At 38.9% G+C, this 14,411-nt stretch overlaps 1 protein-coding gene across 1 annotated transcript in view; it reads right to left on the bottom strand.

Annotated features, from left to right (window-relative positions):
- Nucleotides 1-14,066, bottom strand: part of LOC136034393 (annexin B9-like) — a 59,261-nt gene extending 45,195 nt beyond the window's left edge. Inside the window, exon 1 of the mRNA XM_065715539.1 lies at nucleotides 13,910-14,066. Within this exon, the coding sequence (XP_065571611.1) occupies nucleotides 13,910-13,918 (9 nt within the window). The 5' untranslated portion in view covers nucleotides 13,919-14,066. The remainder of the gene's footprint in view (nucleotides 1-13,909) is intronic.
- Nucleotides 14,067-14,411: the final 345 nt, after the last annotated feature.

The following is a 14,411-nucleotide window of genomic DNA, read 5'->3' as shown; positions in this document are numbered from 1 at the left end:
AGCGTGAAATTGAGCCAGTAAATAGAAAGCAAGATATATAAAGAAATTTTGTATAGGAATTCTGGAAAATTTTTCCAGTACACAATTTCCCCTGAAAAGTTCATCCCCTAGAAAATTCATTTTCCATGGAAAATTCTCCCCGAGCTAAGTCCCCCAGCCAAAAAAATCGTCCTCCCCTTCCCACCCTAGAAATGTATGCATGCTTCCGAATAAGAAATACTATATGTAAACAATGGTCACATTTTTTAACTTGAAGACCTTTTCCCAAGAGCTCTGGGGTTTCATGTTATCTCCAAAGACATTATTATTAGGCCTTTCAACGATGTTGAACAAAATAGCTATCTCAGATTTTTGGTCAGGGGAATTTGGGGAAAAATGGCGTGGGAGGGGGCCTAGTTGCCCTCCAATTTTTTGGTAACTTAAAAAGGGCACTAGAACTTTGATTTTCTGTTAGAATAAGCTCTCTCCCGATGTCTTGGCCCACTGGTTCGATATGATCACCCCTGGGCAAAATAAATAAATAAATAAACACGCATCCGTGATCTTTCTTCTAATATGAAGTACAAAATTCCACATTTTAGCAGATAGGAGCTTGGAGCCTCTACAATAGGGTTCTCTTAATACGCTGAATCTGATGGTATGATTTTATTATGATTATATGAGTTCTAAGGGTGTTTCAGCCATTTTTTGAAAATCAGGCACATTTCTCAGGCTTGTAACCTTTGAAGGGTAAGACTAAACTTAACAAAATGTATTTAAAATCAGCATAAAAGTTTAGTTCTTTTGACATATCTATTGGTATCAAATTCCGTTTTTTAGAGTTTCGGTTACTATTGAGCCGGGTCGCTCCTTACTTACAGCTCTTTACCAAGAACTGTTTATAAGATAATGCTCAGACAAATCTTGTTGAGTTTCTTCTTTTGAAGAGGAAAGATAGAACAAAAAGCGACAAAGATAAGAAATTTCAAACCTAATAAGTTTTCGTCCGCATGAATTACTATGGCTAGCTTCAGTTTACCTTGCTTCAAAAAGTGTTTAATCACCCGACAGCAGTACTCGTGCATCATATTTTGTGTTTATTGATTCTAGGTTAAAATATAGAATCAAGGGAATGATAGCTTTGCAAGGTAATCCTACATAAACAAAAAAATAAATAAAGAAGTGTATCACAGAAACCTATAAAACCTATAAAAACCTACAAAACATAAAATTTAATAGCACATTGGACTTAATTGAATGAAATAAAAAAGACATGTTTTTTCAACTGAATGTAAGAAGAAACATTAAAGCTCAAAACGGATAGCAATTTTTAAGTATATGAAGGGGTTCACCCCCTTGTCAATACTCGCTCTTTACGCTGTTCAAATTTGGTTCCAATTCTTTAAGAATGACTCCTGAATCTCAAAAGCCGTTTGATTAGAATAAATATCTCTTTTGAAAGTACTAAAAAAAAAACTTTAGCGTAAAGAGCGAGGTATTGACGAAAGGGTGAACCTTCTCATATGTAATAATTTCTTTTCGTTTTAAGTTTCAATCCTGCTCCTTACTTTGAGTTGAAGAAACTTTTTTTTCATTTAATTTCTTATTCTTTTTTTAATAATGCTTGGAAATCCAGTGCCCCCTTGATCGAAAATTCAGCTCCCCTATGAAAAGTTTCTCCATGGAAAGATCCTCCTACATAACCTCCTCTGCTCGAGCTGCCCCCCCCACCAGAAAAAAACTGAAAACGTCTGTATACTTCGCAATTACCTATACTATTTATAAAAAAGGGCAAAGTCCACAAATTGAACACCTTCCCCCAGAGACTTTGGACAATTAAGACATCTTTAAAGACATATTTATTAGATTTTTCAAATATATTAAACAAAATGGCTGTTTCAAAATTTTGATCAGGTGACTTAGGGTAAAAAGAGGGTGGGATGGGGCCTAGTTGCTCTCCAAATTTTTGGTCATTTGAAAAAGGGCACTAGAACTTTTAATTTACCTTTGAATGAACCCTCTTGTGATATTCTAGGACAACTGGGTCAATACGATCACCCCTGTAAAAAAAATAACACGCGTCCTTGATCTTTCTTCTGGCAAAAAAATCCAAAATTCCTCATTTTAGCAGATAGGAGCTTGAAACTCCTGCAGTAAAGTTCAGTGATGTGCTGAATTAAATGGTGAGATTTTTGTTAAGGTTATATTACTTTCAGGGGGGGGGGGGTTCCCTTTTTTCGGACATAAGACACATTTTCTCAGGCTCGTAACTTTTGATGGGTAAAACTAAATTTGATACAACTTATATATTTGAAATTAGCGTACAAATCTGATTCTTTTGATGCATCTACAGGTATCAAAATTCCGTGTTTTAGAGTTTCGGTTACTATTGAGCCGCGTTGCTTTTTACTTGAAGTTCGTTACCACGAACTAATTGATTATAGCTTCGTAGTTGAATTGATTATGTTTTTTGTTGTTGCTTGCTCTAAATTTTGTGTTGTTTTCTATGGTCAAATCGGAAGAAACAGAAAAAATGAAGTATTTCTAACTTACCAACGGGTGGTCGAATCTTAATGAAATTTGATATTTAGAAGGATATCATGTCTCAGAGCTGTTATCTTAAATCTGGATCAGATTTGGTGACATTTGGGGGAGTTGGAGGGGGGACCTAAAATCTTGGAAAACGCTTAGAGTGGAGGGATCAGTATGAAACTTGGTGGAAAAAATAAGCAGTTGTCCTAGATACGTGATTTACATAAACGTAACGGATCTGCTCTATTTGGGGGAGTTGGGTGGGGGAGGGTTAATTCTGAAAAATTAGACAAAATTAGGTATTTTTAACTTACGATGGAGTGATCGGATCTTAATGAAATTTCATATTTAGAAGGACCTCCTAAATCGGATCTCTTACTTTAAGTTCTGACCGGATCCAGAGTCATTACAGTGGGGTGGAATTGGGGGGGGGGGGTCTAAAAACTTTGAAAACGCTTAGTGTGGGGGGATCACGATGAAACTTGATGGGAATAATAAGCACAAGCTATAGATACGTGATTGACATAATTGGAACGGATCTGTTCACTTTGGTATGAGCTCTAGCAAAATTCTAAGAATCAATAGATTGATTTAAAAAGAAAATCAGAGGCTTAATGCCGGTTGGGATTTAAAATAAAAGCTGTGAGTCACGAGGCCCTTCTAAATATCAAAATTCATTAAGATCCGATCACCCACTCGTAAGTTATAAATACCTATTTTTTTCTTACTTTTCCTCTCCCTTTAGCCCCCCAGATGGTCTAATCTAGAAAACGACTTTATCAAGTCAATTTATGCAGCTCCCTGACACGCCCACTAATTTTCATCGTCCTAGCACGTCCAGAAGCACCAAACTCGCCAAAGCACTGAATCCCACCCCCTAACTTCTCCAAAGAGAGCGGATCCATTACGGTTACGTCAATCACGTATCTACAACATTTGTTTATTCTACTCACTAAGTTTCATCCCAATTTCTCCACTCTAAGCGTTTTCCAAGATTTCCGGTTTCCCCCTCCACCACCCCCCAATGTCAACAGATCTTGTCGGAATTTTAAATAAGAGCTCTCAGCATAACCCACATTTGAGTTCTCAGCATATGTAAAATTGCCAGAATGGCCTTTTCAAACATTCCGTATTGAATTAATCTCCTCTTTTATTTTATTTTATTAATCTCCTTTTGATTCTTTTATTTGATTCTTTTATCTCCTCTTTTATTGCCAATGGAATAGAGCTGTTCCTTGAAGATAATAATTAACTAAGGATGATTTCTGTAGTTTATATTAAAAAAGTTGTTCGACAAAAACGCTAATACCCTCAACTAAATACTGTGAAGTAAACAGAGTCAAAGATTCATTCCATGATTCATCGTTTTAGCTCAAATTACGCGATGTACGGCAAGCATCAAAAATCACATGTAACGGCTTTGATCCAATAAAATGTAGATTTCTAACTGTTTCAAAAATGGAAATAAAGCCTTAGAAAATCTAGTCAAATAAATAGGTTAGACTACATACAAGAGCAAAATATTATTATACTAATCCAATTTCAATTAGCCTTTCAACCTACTTATCATTATAATAATTTGGGCAATAATGACGCCTGAATGCCAAAAAGTACCTATAGGACTAATATAAAAGGACTAAATGTTAAAACTAGCATAATCATAAAAATAATAGTTTATGTGTAAACTCACTATGAACAAGAGCTAAGAGCTCATATGAAATCTGGACCCCCCCCCCCCCAAGTCCCCCACAGTGCCCGGATCCGGTCCAGTTATGTTAATGACGTATCTAGGACTTATGACTCTTCTTCCGATCAAGTTTCACCCCGATCCCTCCAGTCTATAAGCGTTTCCCAATATTTCCGGTCCCCCCCCTCTAACTCCCCCGAAAGTCACCGGATCCGGTCCGGATTTGAAGTGGGATGTCTGAGACACGAGGTCTAAATATCAAGTTTCATTAAGATCCGATTACCCGTTCAAAAGTTGCAAATACCTCAAGATTCCGGATTCCCCCTCCCTCCACTCCCCCCACGATGCTCGGATCGGGGAAGTGACTATTTCCAACTTAATCATTTGGGGTCCCTGATATGCCTGCCAAGTTTCATCGTCCTAGCGTATGTGGAAGTGCCCGAACTAGCAAAACCTGGACAGACCGACGGACGGACAGAAATTGCGATCGCTATATGGCACTTGGCCGAAGGGCAAGTGCCATAAAAAAAGAATAATCAGCGACCTATTCTTTGATACTTCGAATAACTATCCCATCTGGATGAAACTTAATAATTTACAAGAGGACACATCCAAGTTGCAAATTTTGTCGAGTATTTAGTAAACTAGAAATATAACTATCGGTGAAGTACTGGTAAAAGAAGTAACTGGGACATCACTTTTAATTTGTTTTTAATTAAAACTTGATTACTCTGTAGGATAGTGATGCTGGGACGTCAAGGGACAACCCATCGGCAACCGAAGTTTTACCGACAAACGAGCAGACCCTGGACATGAGACACATTTCTGAGGAGACAAACCTGCGCGAACCACAAACGGAGGAAATGGCTTCCAGAACGATCAGTACCGATTTGTCCATGAACCCGTATGATAACCCCTGCCAACCAGTTTTGACTGACTATCCCGCCACTACCATCGGGAATCGCACACGAAAATTTAACAGCTCCTATTTCTTGGCATACCCATGGCTCGAATATTCGAAAGAACAGGACTCGGTGTTCTGTTTCAATTGCCGACATTTCAGTGGATCCTCGCTAAGATCAGGCGAAAGGTATGGAGCTAGAGCATTCATTGACGTAGGATTTAGAAAGTGGAAAGACATTTCTGAACTGATACGGCAGCACGAAAACAGCGACAGACACAAAGCATGTACCATTTCTTTGACTCAGTTTAAAGGTATTGAGACGGAGGCGGCCGAATCTGTTGCGTCATGCCTCTCCAAAGAACGCGAAAAGGAAATACTAGAGAATAGACAGTACGTAAAAGCTCTACTAAAAACTACAGCATTACTTGGACGGCAAGGTCTTGCGTTTCGTGGCCATGATGAAGGGGAGTCTAGTGCCAATCAAGGGAATTTCGTAGAGACAGTACATCTTTTAACAGAAATCAACCCGGACTTGATGAAAAACTCTCGTAAGGCCTATGGCCATTACATGTCACACGAGTACCAAAACGACTACATTGAGGTCATAGGAAATGAAATCAAAAGTTCTATCGCGAAAGAAGTCAGAGAAGCAAAATATTTTGCCGTTCTTGCTGACGAGACAAAAGACCTCTCGAAAAAGGAACAACTCGCGATCTTAGTGCGCTATGTTCATGACCTGAAAATCAAAGAAAGGGCCATAGGTTGCTACCACATGCGCAAGGTTGACGCTGAGAGTTTGGCCGACTTCATTTACAACGAAATAAAGGGTATCGGCCTTGACTGGTCAAAGTGTGTTGGACAGTGCTATGATGGGGCCAGTGTAATGAGCGGACACTTTTCAGGAGTACAGGCCCGTCTCCGGGAAAAAGCACCACAAGCAGGGTACACACACTGTCATTCCCATAGACTTAACCTTGTCATTGGCGATTGTATGCAGAAAATACAAAGAATTTCATCAGTATTTTCAGTTTTGTAAACAGTTTACAGTTTCGTCTCCAACAGCAACACTCGATACCAGTTGTTCGTCGAAGCCCAGAAAACTGCCAATGTGCCTGTGCTAACGCTTGAAAGGACAGTAGTGACACGTTGGTCTTACTAGTATAGATCAGTGGCTAAGATCCTGGTTAGATATGACTGCATACTCGCAGTTCTGTCAGTAGTTCAAGAATCTTCTGAAAGGGAGGCAGCGGCAGAAGCTACGGGCCTTAAGAACCAGCTAGAATCGTTTCCCTTCATATTCAGTTTGCATGTCATTCACGAAGTTCTTGGAGTGATAAACCCTCTTTCTGAACAACTACAGGCAGCAGATCTGGTCATCTCAGAAGCTTGCACTTTAATCAGTGCAACAAAGAACGGACTGAGGAAAATGCGTGATGACGAGTATTTTCGTGTCCTATACGGCAAGTCTAAAGAGATGGCCATTAATGTCGGAGCTGATCTGTCGGAAACAAGTGCTCTCTCTTCAGCCATACCTGTTAAATCAAAACGAGTTCAGAAGATATCCGGAATACTAAGAGACTATTTGACGACAACAACAATTGGAAAGCACAACATTGACTCCGAAAGCACAACAACGGAAGACAAAATGCGGAGAGAGTTCTACGAGGTTTTGGACAGAGTGTTAAATGAGTTTGAAGAGCGTTTTTCTGTCCAGCTGCCAGTGCTAGAAGCCACACGTTGCCTTAACCCCAAATCCAAAGATTTTATGGACTCAGATTTACTTCTTGTGATCGCGACATACTTCGATCAGGCGGGAATCGATACTATGCAGCTGAAGTGTCAAGCTTTAATAGCTCGTGCATTTGTGTCGCAGCTTCCACAGAAACCGGCAAACGCTTTAGATGTCTTCGAACGCCTCGGAGGATTGAAAGAAGCTTATTCTGAGCTTCTTAAGGTCGTCAGGGTAGTCCTCACACTCCCGCTCACAACGTGCTCAAATGAACGTTTTTTCTCTGTGTTGACGTTTGTGAAGGACTACCTCCGGACAACGATGGAAAACGAGCGACTTTCGCATTTGCTGCTTATATTCTCTGAGAAAGCTGCAGTGAAGGAGCTCAATTTTGAGAAGCTTGTCGACGACTTCGCAAAAATGAAGCAAAGGAGATATCCATTGCTGAAGTAACTGTACGTAAGTTTCTGATTTATACAGTAAATGTTCTATTTTGGTACTGTTTTTGGTCCCTAAATAAGCTGCAAAATGCGAACCCCAAAGGTAGTACGGTACCTAAAGGCATGTTCGAAAATTTTAAAATTTTTAAGGCTGGATGGGGGCCCAAAATCGATTTTTGGCCCCCCCCCTAAGGTTTTCTGAAATGGCGCCACTGAGTTATAGATCCAAATTCTTGAATGTGTACTGGCTAACAGATAAGTACCAAGTGTTGTTTTGACATGTTAAGAGATTCAGAGAAAGTAATCAGTCTGGACTTATCCTAGCAAAAGATAGATAAGGGGCCCAAATTAGAGATAAAGTAAGTTCTACAAGAGATCAGTATTTTAAAAATGAATTAAAACGTGATTAAGTTATAATAGATTACACAGAATCGAATAAAAAAATTTACAACAGTTTGGAGGGAAAGAAGAAGGTTTATTTTGCAAAGAGGAGTTCGAGACAGTACTAAATGGGTTGAAAAATATTTATGACTCAGATGCTGATAGCGTGGTAAATGAGTCTTAACAAAAAATGGTGGTAGACCATGAATATAACTTAAGAAAAATGGGGTGTACCTAGTGATTTTCGGAAAATTTCTTAAATCCTTTAGAAGAAAGTTGATAAGAATGAGTTCAATAATTACAGAGGTACCTTGTCAAGGTCCCACCCTTGTACAGGACCATAATAAGCACACCAAAGTGATTATGGCTATGCACGAGAGCAATATTGCTGTGGTTAAGGTAGTGAGGTTAGTAGCCTAGATGGTTGAATGAGAGATCAAGAGTTATGCAGACTGTGTCCTATCCCCTTTTACATAGATTATGTTGATGTACTGGGTCCTAATAAACACGGTTAATAGGAGAACAAGGCATAAAATGGAAAGGTAAAATTCTCCTAGACTTAGATTATGCGGATGGTTTTTATGGCACTTGGTATTAACCAAGTGACATACAGCAATCACAAATTCTGTCGGTCTGTCGGTCTGTCTGTCGGTCCCGGTTTTGTTACTTTAGGCACTTCCAGGTAAGCTAGGACGATGAAATTTGGCAAGCGTATCAGGGACCGGACCAGATTAAATTAGAAATAGTCGTTTTCCCGATTTGACCATCTGGGGGGGGGGAGTGGGGGGCCGGTTAATTCGGAAAAAACAGAAAAAATAAAGTATTTTTAACTTATGAGCGGGTGATGGGATCTTAATGAAATTTGATATTTAGAAGGATATCGTGTCTCAGAGCTCTTATTTTAAATCCCGACCGGATCTGGTGACCTAAAACTTGGAAAACACTTAGAGTGGAGGGATCGGGATGAAACTTGGTGGGAAAAATAAACACAAGTCCTAGATACATGATTGATATAAACGGAACGGATCCGCTCTCTTTGGGGTAGTTGGGAGGGGGGGTTATTTCTGAAAAATTAGAAACAATGAGGTATTTTTAACTTACGAACGGGTGATCGGATCTAAATAAAATTTGATATTTAGAAGGATATCGTGTCTCAAAGCTCTTATTTTCAATCCTGACCGGATCTGGTGACATTGGGGGAAGTTTGGAGCGGGGGAGCCTAAAATCATGGAAAACGCTTAGATTGGAGGGATCGGGATGAAACTTGGTGGGAAAAATAAGCACAAGTCCGAGATACATGATTGACATAACCGGAACGGATCCGCTCTCTTTGGGGTAGTTGGGGGAGGGGTTAATTCTGAAAAATTAGAAAACATTAGGTGTTTTTAACTTACGAACGGGTGATCGGATCTCAATGAAATTTCAAATTTAGAAGGATATCGTGTCTCAAAGCTCTTATTTTAAATCTTGACCGGATCTAATGACATTGGGGGAAGTTTGGGGCGGGGGAACCTAAAATCATGGAAAACGCTTAGATTGGAGGGATCGGGATGAAACTTGGTGGGAAAAATAAGCACAAGTCCTAGATACATGATTGACATAACCGGAACGGATCGGCTCTCTTTGGGGTAGTTGGGGGAGGGGTTAATTCTGAAAAATTAGAAAAAATGAGGTATTTTTAACTTACGAACGGGTGATCGGATCTCAATGAAATTTGATATTTAGAAGGATATCGTGTCTCAAAGCTCTTATTTTAAATCCTGACCAGATCTGGTGACATTGGGGGAAGTTTGGGGCGGGGGAACCTAAAATCATGGAAAACGCTTAGATTGGAGGGATCAGGATGAAACTTGGTGGGGAAAATAAGCAGAAGTCTTACATATGTGATCTACATAATTGGAATGGATCCGCTCTATTGGGGGGGGGGGGGGGTAGTTCTGAAAAATAAGAAAAATTACGTATTTTTAACTTACGAAGGAATGATCGGATCTTCATGAAACTTCATATTTAGAAGGACCTCGTAACTCAGATCTCTTATTTTAAATCTCAACCGGATCATGCGTAATTGGGGGGGGGGCATTTGGGGGGACCGGAAATCTTAGAAAATACTTAAAGCGGTGAGATCAGGATGAAACTGGATGGGAAGAATAGAAACCTGTCTAAGATACGTGACTGACATAACCGGACCGGATCGGCTCTCTTTGGTGGAATTGGGGGGGGGTAATTTTGAAAATTGAGGTATTTGTAACTTACGAAAGGGTGACCAGATCTTAATGAAATTCGATAATTAGAAGGATCTTGTGCTTTAAAGTTCTAATTTTAAATTCCGACCAGATCCTGTGATACTGGGGGGAGTTGGAGGGGGAAACCGGAATTCTTGGAAAACGTGAAAATTGGGGTATTTTTATCTTACGAATAGATGATCGGATCTTAATGAAATTTGATTTTTAGAAGGGAATCATGTCTCAGAGCTCTTATTTCAAATCTCGACCAGATCTTTTGACATTGGGGGGAGTTGGAGGGGGAAATCTTGGAAAAACACTTGGAGTGGAGGAATCGGGATGAAGCTTGGTGGATAGAATAAACAAATATCCTTGATACGTGATTGACAGAATCGTACTGGATTCGCTCTCTTTGGAGGAGTTGAGGGGAGGGGTCCAGTGATTTGGCGAGTTTGGTGCTTCTGGACGTGCTAGGACGATGAAAATTGGTAGGCGTGTCAGGGAGCTGCACAGTTTGATAAAGACGTTTTCCCAGATTCGACCATCTAGGGGGCTAAAAGGAGAGGTTAATTAGAAAAAATTAGGTATTTATAACTTACGAGTGGGTGATGGGATCTTAATGAATTTTTCATATTTAGAAGGACATCGTGACTCGGAGCTCGTATTTCAAATCCTGACCGGCATTAAGCCTCTTATTTTCCTTTTTAAATCAATCTATTGATTCATAGAATTTTGTTAGAGCTCATACCATATGATCTCTTGGCTCTTAGCTCTTCTCGCCTCGTCACAAGTGCCATATGAGCTCTTAGCTCTTGTGTTTTTTTTTTTTTTTTTTTTTTTTTTTTTTTTTTTTTTTTTTTTTTTTTTTTTTTTGGTTTGATTGCCTATATATCCTACAGCTATAAATAGGACCGTTAGGAGGGATGAGGATGGATTGTCGCAAATACGACTTTAACCATAAGAAAGAGCACAAAACCAGAAATCTAAAAATGCCTCTCTTTTTGTCCTACCCCGTCTTCTTTTGGAGAGCCGCTATTCTGCAACTTTAACTGAAAATAGGACCGTTAGGAGGGGCGAGGACGGATTGTCACAAATACGATTTTAACCATAAGAAAGAGCACAAAACTAGAAATCTAAAAATGCTTCTCTTTTTGTTCTACCCCGTCTTCTTCTGAAGAGCCGCTATTCTGCAACTTTACCTGAAAAGGTCATCATGATGGGGGATAGCTGCTCTTCAATCTTTTTGGCCGCTTAAAAAAGGCACTAGAACTTTTAATTTTTGTTTTGAATGAGCCATTAAACATCTCTCTATGACTTTCTGGTAACTTACTAGCCCTGGTAGGAAAAAAAAGAAAAAAAAGGGACACATCAGTGCTACCCATGCAATACATACATCATATATTACATCCTATGCTACTACTATAGGCCTAATCCTATATCCAAGGTGTTCAACTTTTTCTTTCGATATGACGCAATTTTCGAAGCGTTTCAGGTTTTTTTTTTCGAAATGGCCATAAATTTGTTTTTGCAACAAGCTTACTTTTAAGATTAAACGAAATAATAGCTACCATTTGTGAATCACTGTCAGATGGAAATTTTTTCTCATTAGGAAGTTTTGGTAAAATTCTAGCTTAATAACTTTTGGCTATCAAACAGTTCGTGATAACAAACGTGATAACAACCCGGGTCGCCGGGAGCGACCCGGCTCAATATTAACCAAAACTCTAAAAAACGGAATTTTGATATCAATAGTTACATCAAAAGAATCTTATTTTAATGCTGATTTTAAATACATAAGTTTCATCAAGTTTAGTTTTACCTATCAAGAGCTACGAGCCTGAGAAAATTGGCCATATTTTAGAAAATAGGGGGAAACACCCCCTACAAGCTATAGCATCTTAACGAAAATCACACCATCAGATTCAGCGCATCAGAGGACCCTACTGTAGAAGTTTCAAGCTCCTATCTACAAAAATGTGGAATTTTGTAATTTTTGCCAGAAGACAGATCATGGATGCGTGTTTATTTGTTTGTTTGTTTTGTTTTTGTTTTGTTTTTCCCAGGGGTTATCGTATCGACCCAGTGGTCCTAGAATTTTGCAAGAGGGCTCGTTCTAACGGAAATGAAGAGTTCTAGTACCCTTTTGAAATGGCCAAAAAAATTGGCGGGCACCTAGGCCCCCTCCCACGCTAAACCTTTCCCAAAGTCACCGGATCCAAATTCTAAGATAGCCATTTTATTCAGCATAGTCGAAAAACCTTATAACTATGTCTCTGGGCACGACTTGCTCTCCCATAGTCCTCGTGGGAGGGGCTACAAGTTACAAACTTTGACCAGTGCTTGTATATAATAATGGTTATTGGGAAGTGTACAAACGTTTTCAGGGGGATTTTTGGTTCATGGGGAGGGATTGAGGGGTGGGGATTATGTGGGGGGAACTTTCCATGGAGGAATTTGTCATGGGGGAAGAAAATCTCCATAAAGGGGGCGCAGGATTTTCTAGCATTATTTAAAAAAAAATGAAAAAATAAATATGAAAAAGGTTTTTTCAACTGAAAGTAAGGAGCAGCATTAAAACTTCAAACGAACAGAAATTATTACCCATATGAGGGGTTCACCTCCTCCTAATACCTAGCTCTTTACGCTAATACCTAACACCTAACAAATACCTAACACCTAACGCTTATACCTAACTCTTAATCCCTAATAATATGCGATCATCAGAATCTTGCTATATACAGTAATACGCACTTTAGAGCACTTAGAACGAAACTAAACATTTACCGTTTGGAGAAAAATTATTAGGTTGTATAGGCTAGCCTATGCCCCTTGACTATCTGGATATGGACCCCTCTTCCTCCGAATAAAAATTCTAGAGCCGCCCCTAGTTATGGATTCTCTTACATATTTAGCATAATTTTGGTAAAATTCTAGTTAATTGACTTCTTGCTATCTCAGAAAGGGTTTAGGTTAAGAAAATGAAACTTTCAGGGATGAATCTACAGACTAAAGTATGTCCTGGGAAGGTATTTGGAAGCAACTACCTCCACTCCTTCTCCCTCTAAAGGGCCCTGACCTTTGATGACCTTTAAAAATATGTGTGTTATAAAAGTGAAACCTTGCAAAATAGATCTTCTGCTTAATTGAAGTACAACAAAATTATTTTCAGCTTCATAACTTTGCTCAATTCCATTTTGTAAGGTTTTAAAGATGTGCAAATACATTTCCTAAATTTTGAAAAAAAAACATTGATATGGCTCAAAATTCTACTCAAATAACAGGAATTGCATTTTCAGAACTAAAGGCAGAGAAAAGGCAACTAGTAACTGAAAATTAAGGTAAAATGTTGTTTTGTCAAAATTTCAATAGGTTAGGTTACCTGTCATGTAGGCAAATTTCAGGGCCCTCTAGAGGGAGAAGGAGTGGAGGTGGGTACTTTAAAATACCTTCCCGGGACATACTTTAGCCTGTAAACCCACCCCTGAAAGTTTCATTTTCCTAACCTAACCCCTTTCCGAGATAGCCAAAAGTCAATAAACTAGAATTTTACCAGCAGTTTTTTTATAATACATTTTTAAAACTTTTGGTTACTATGGGCTGATGTTCAATATTTACTAGGTTGCAGCAATACAGCCTAGAATTGGGACTGTTCTTACTTCATAATATGCAGGAACTTTTTTTGTACTCCCCACACAAAAGAAATTCAGAATGTGCCCCTAAATACATAATTAGGGGTATATATGGGACCATAAGGAGGGGGGGTGAATTTCGATTTAATTGATTAGTATAGGCTATTTAGATAGAACATATAAAATGAATCAACTATTGTATCCACCTTGCCCCTATGTCAGTTATGGACAGGGGCAAGGGGGGGCAGTTTTTACTATGCTCCACTATAGACTATATTTAGCATAACTTAATAGGTTTGAAAATCAATGTGTTGCTTGAAAAATCAACACTTTAGGTGTGAAAAATCAATTGAATCAAATGCGGTGCTAATCATGCAGTAGTATAGAAGTTAAAATAAATACTTACGCGAACCATTATATCCAATAATTTCTTATCTTTACTGTAGATTAAGATTATAACAGGCACTTTGAAAGAAACCAGACTAGCCTGTTTACTTTTACTAGTTCTCCTCTCATTGATTGTTTAAATTGCGTCATCAGTACGACGTAAGTTTAGTCACACCGGAATAATGCACTCACAGAATTTCTTCAGTTTTACGCAATGTGTCGGGTACTTGAGCAGGAATTTGTTGCTTTTGGGGCAGGTTATATCTGGAGGGATAATCTAAATTCTAAGACAACCCATAAATAATGCAAAAAGTGTTGGGATGTAGAAATATCAAGATAGTGTTGAGCCCCTGAGAACTCACTTCTGGTCAAGAGTTTGTCAGTGAATGCTGTGATGAGACTTCAAAAATGGTCCAAATCCTTAGGAACTTCTAGAGGAAATAACACAAGTGTGTGGCCAGTGGGTAATACGCCACCCCTTCTTCCTGACAGAAAAAAAGAAGGAAATATAAAACTTTTAT

This window comes from Artemia franciscana, chromosome 13 (assembly GCF_032884065.1).
Source record: "Artemia franciscana chromosome 13, ASM3288406v1, whole genome shotgun sequence".
Lineage (NCBI taxonomy): Eukaryota > Metazoa > Arthropoda > Branchiopoda > Anostraca > Artemiidae > Artemia > Artemia franciscana.
The sequence above is the reverse complement of the archived record's forward strand: the minus strand, read 5'-3'. Positions and strand labels throughout refer to the sequence as shown.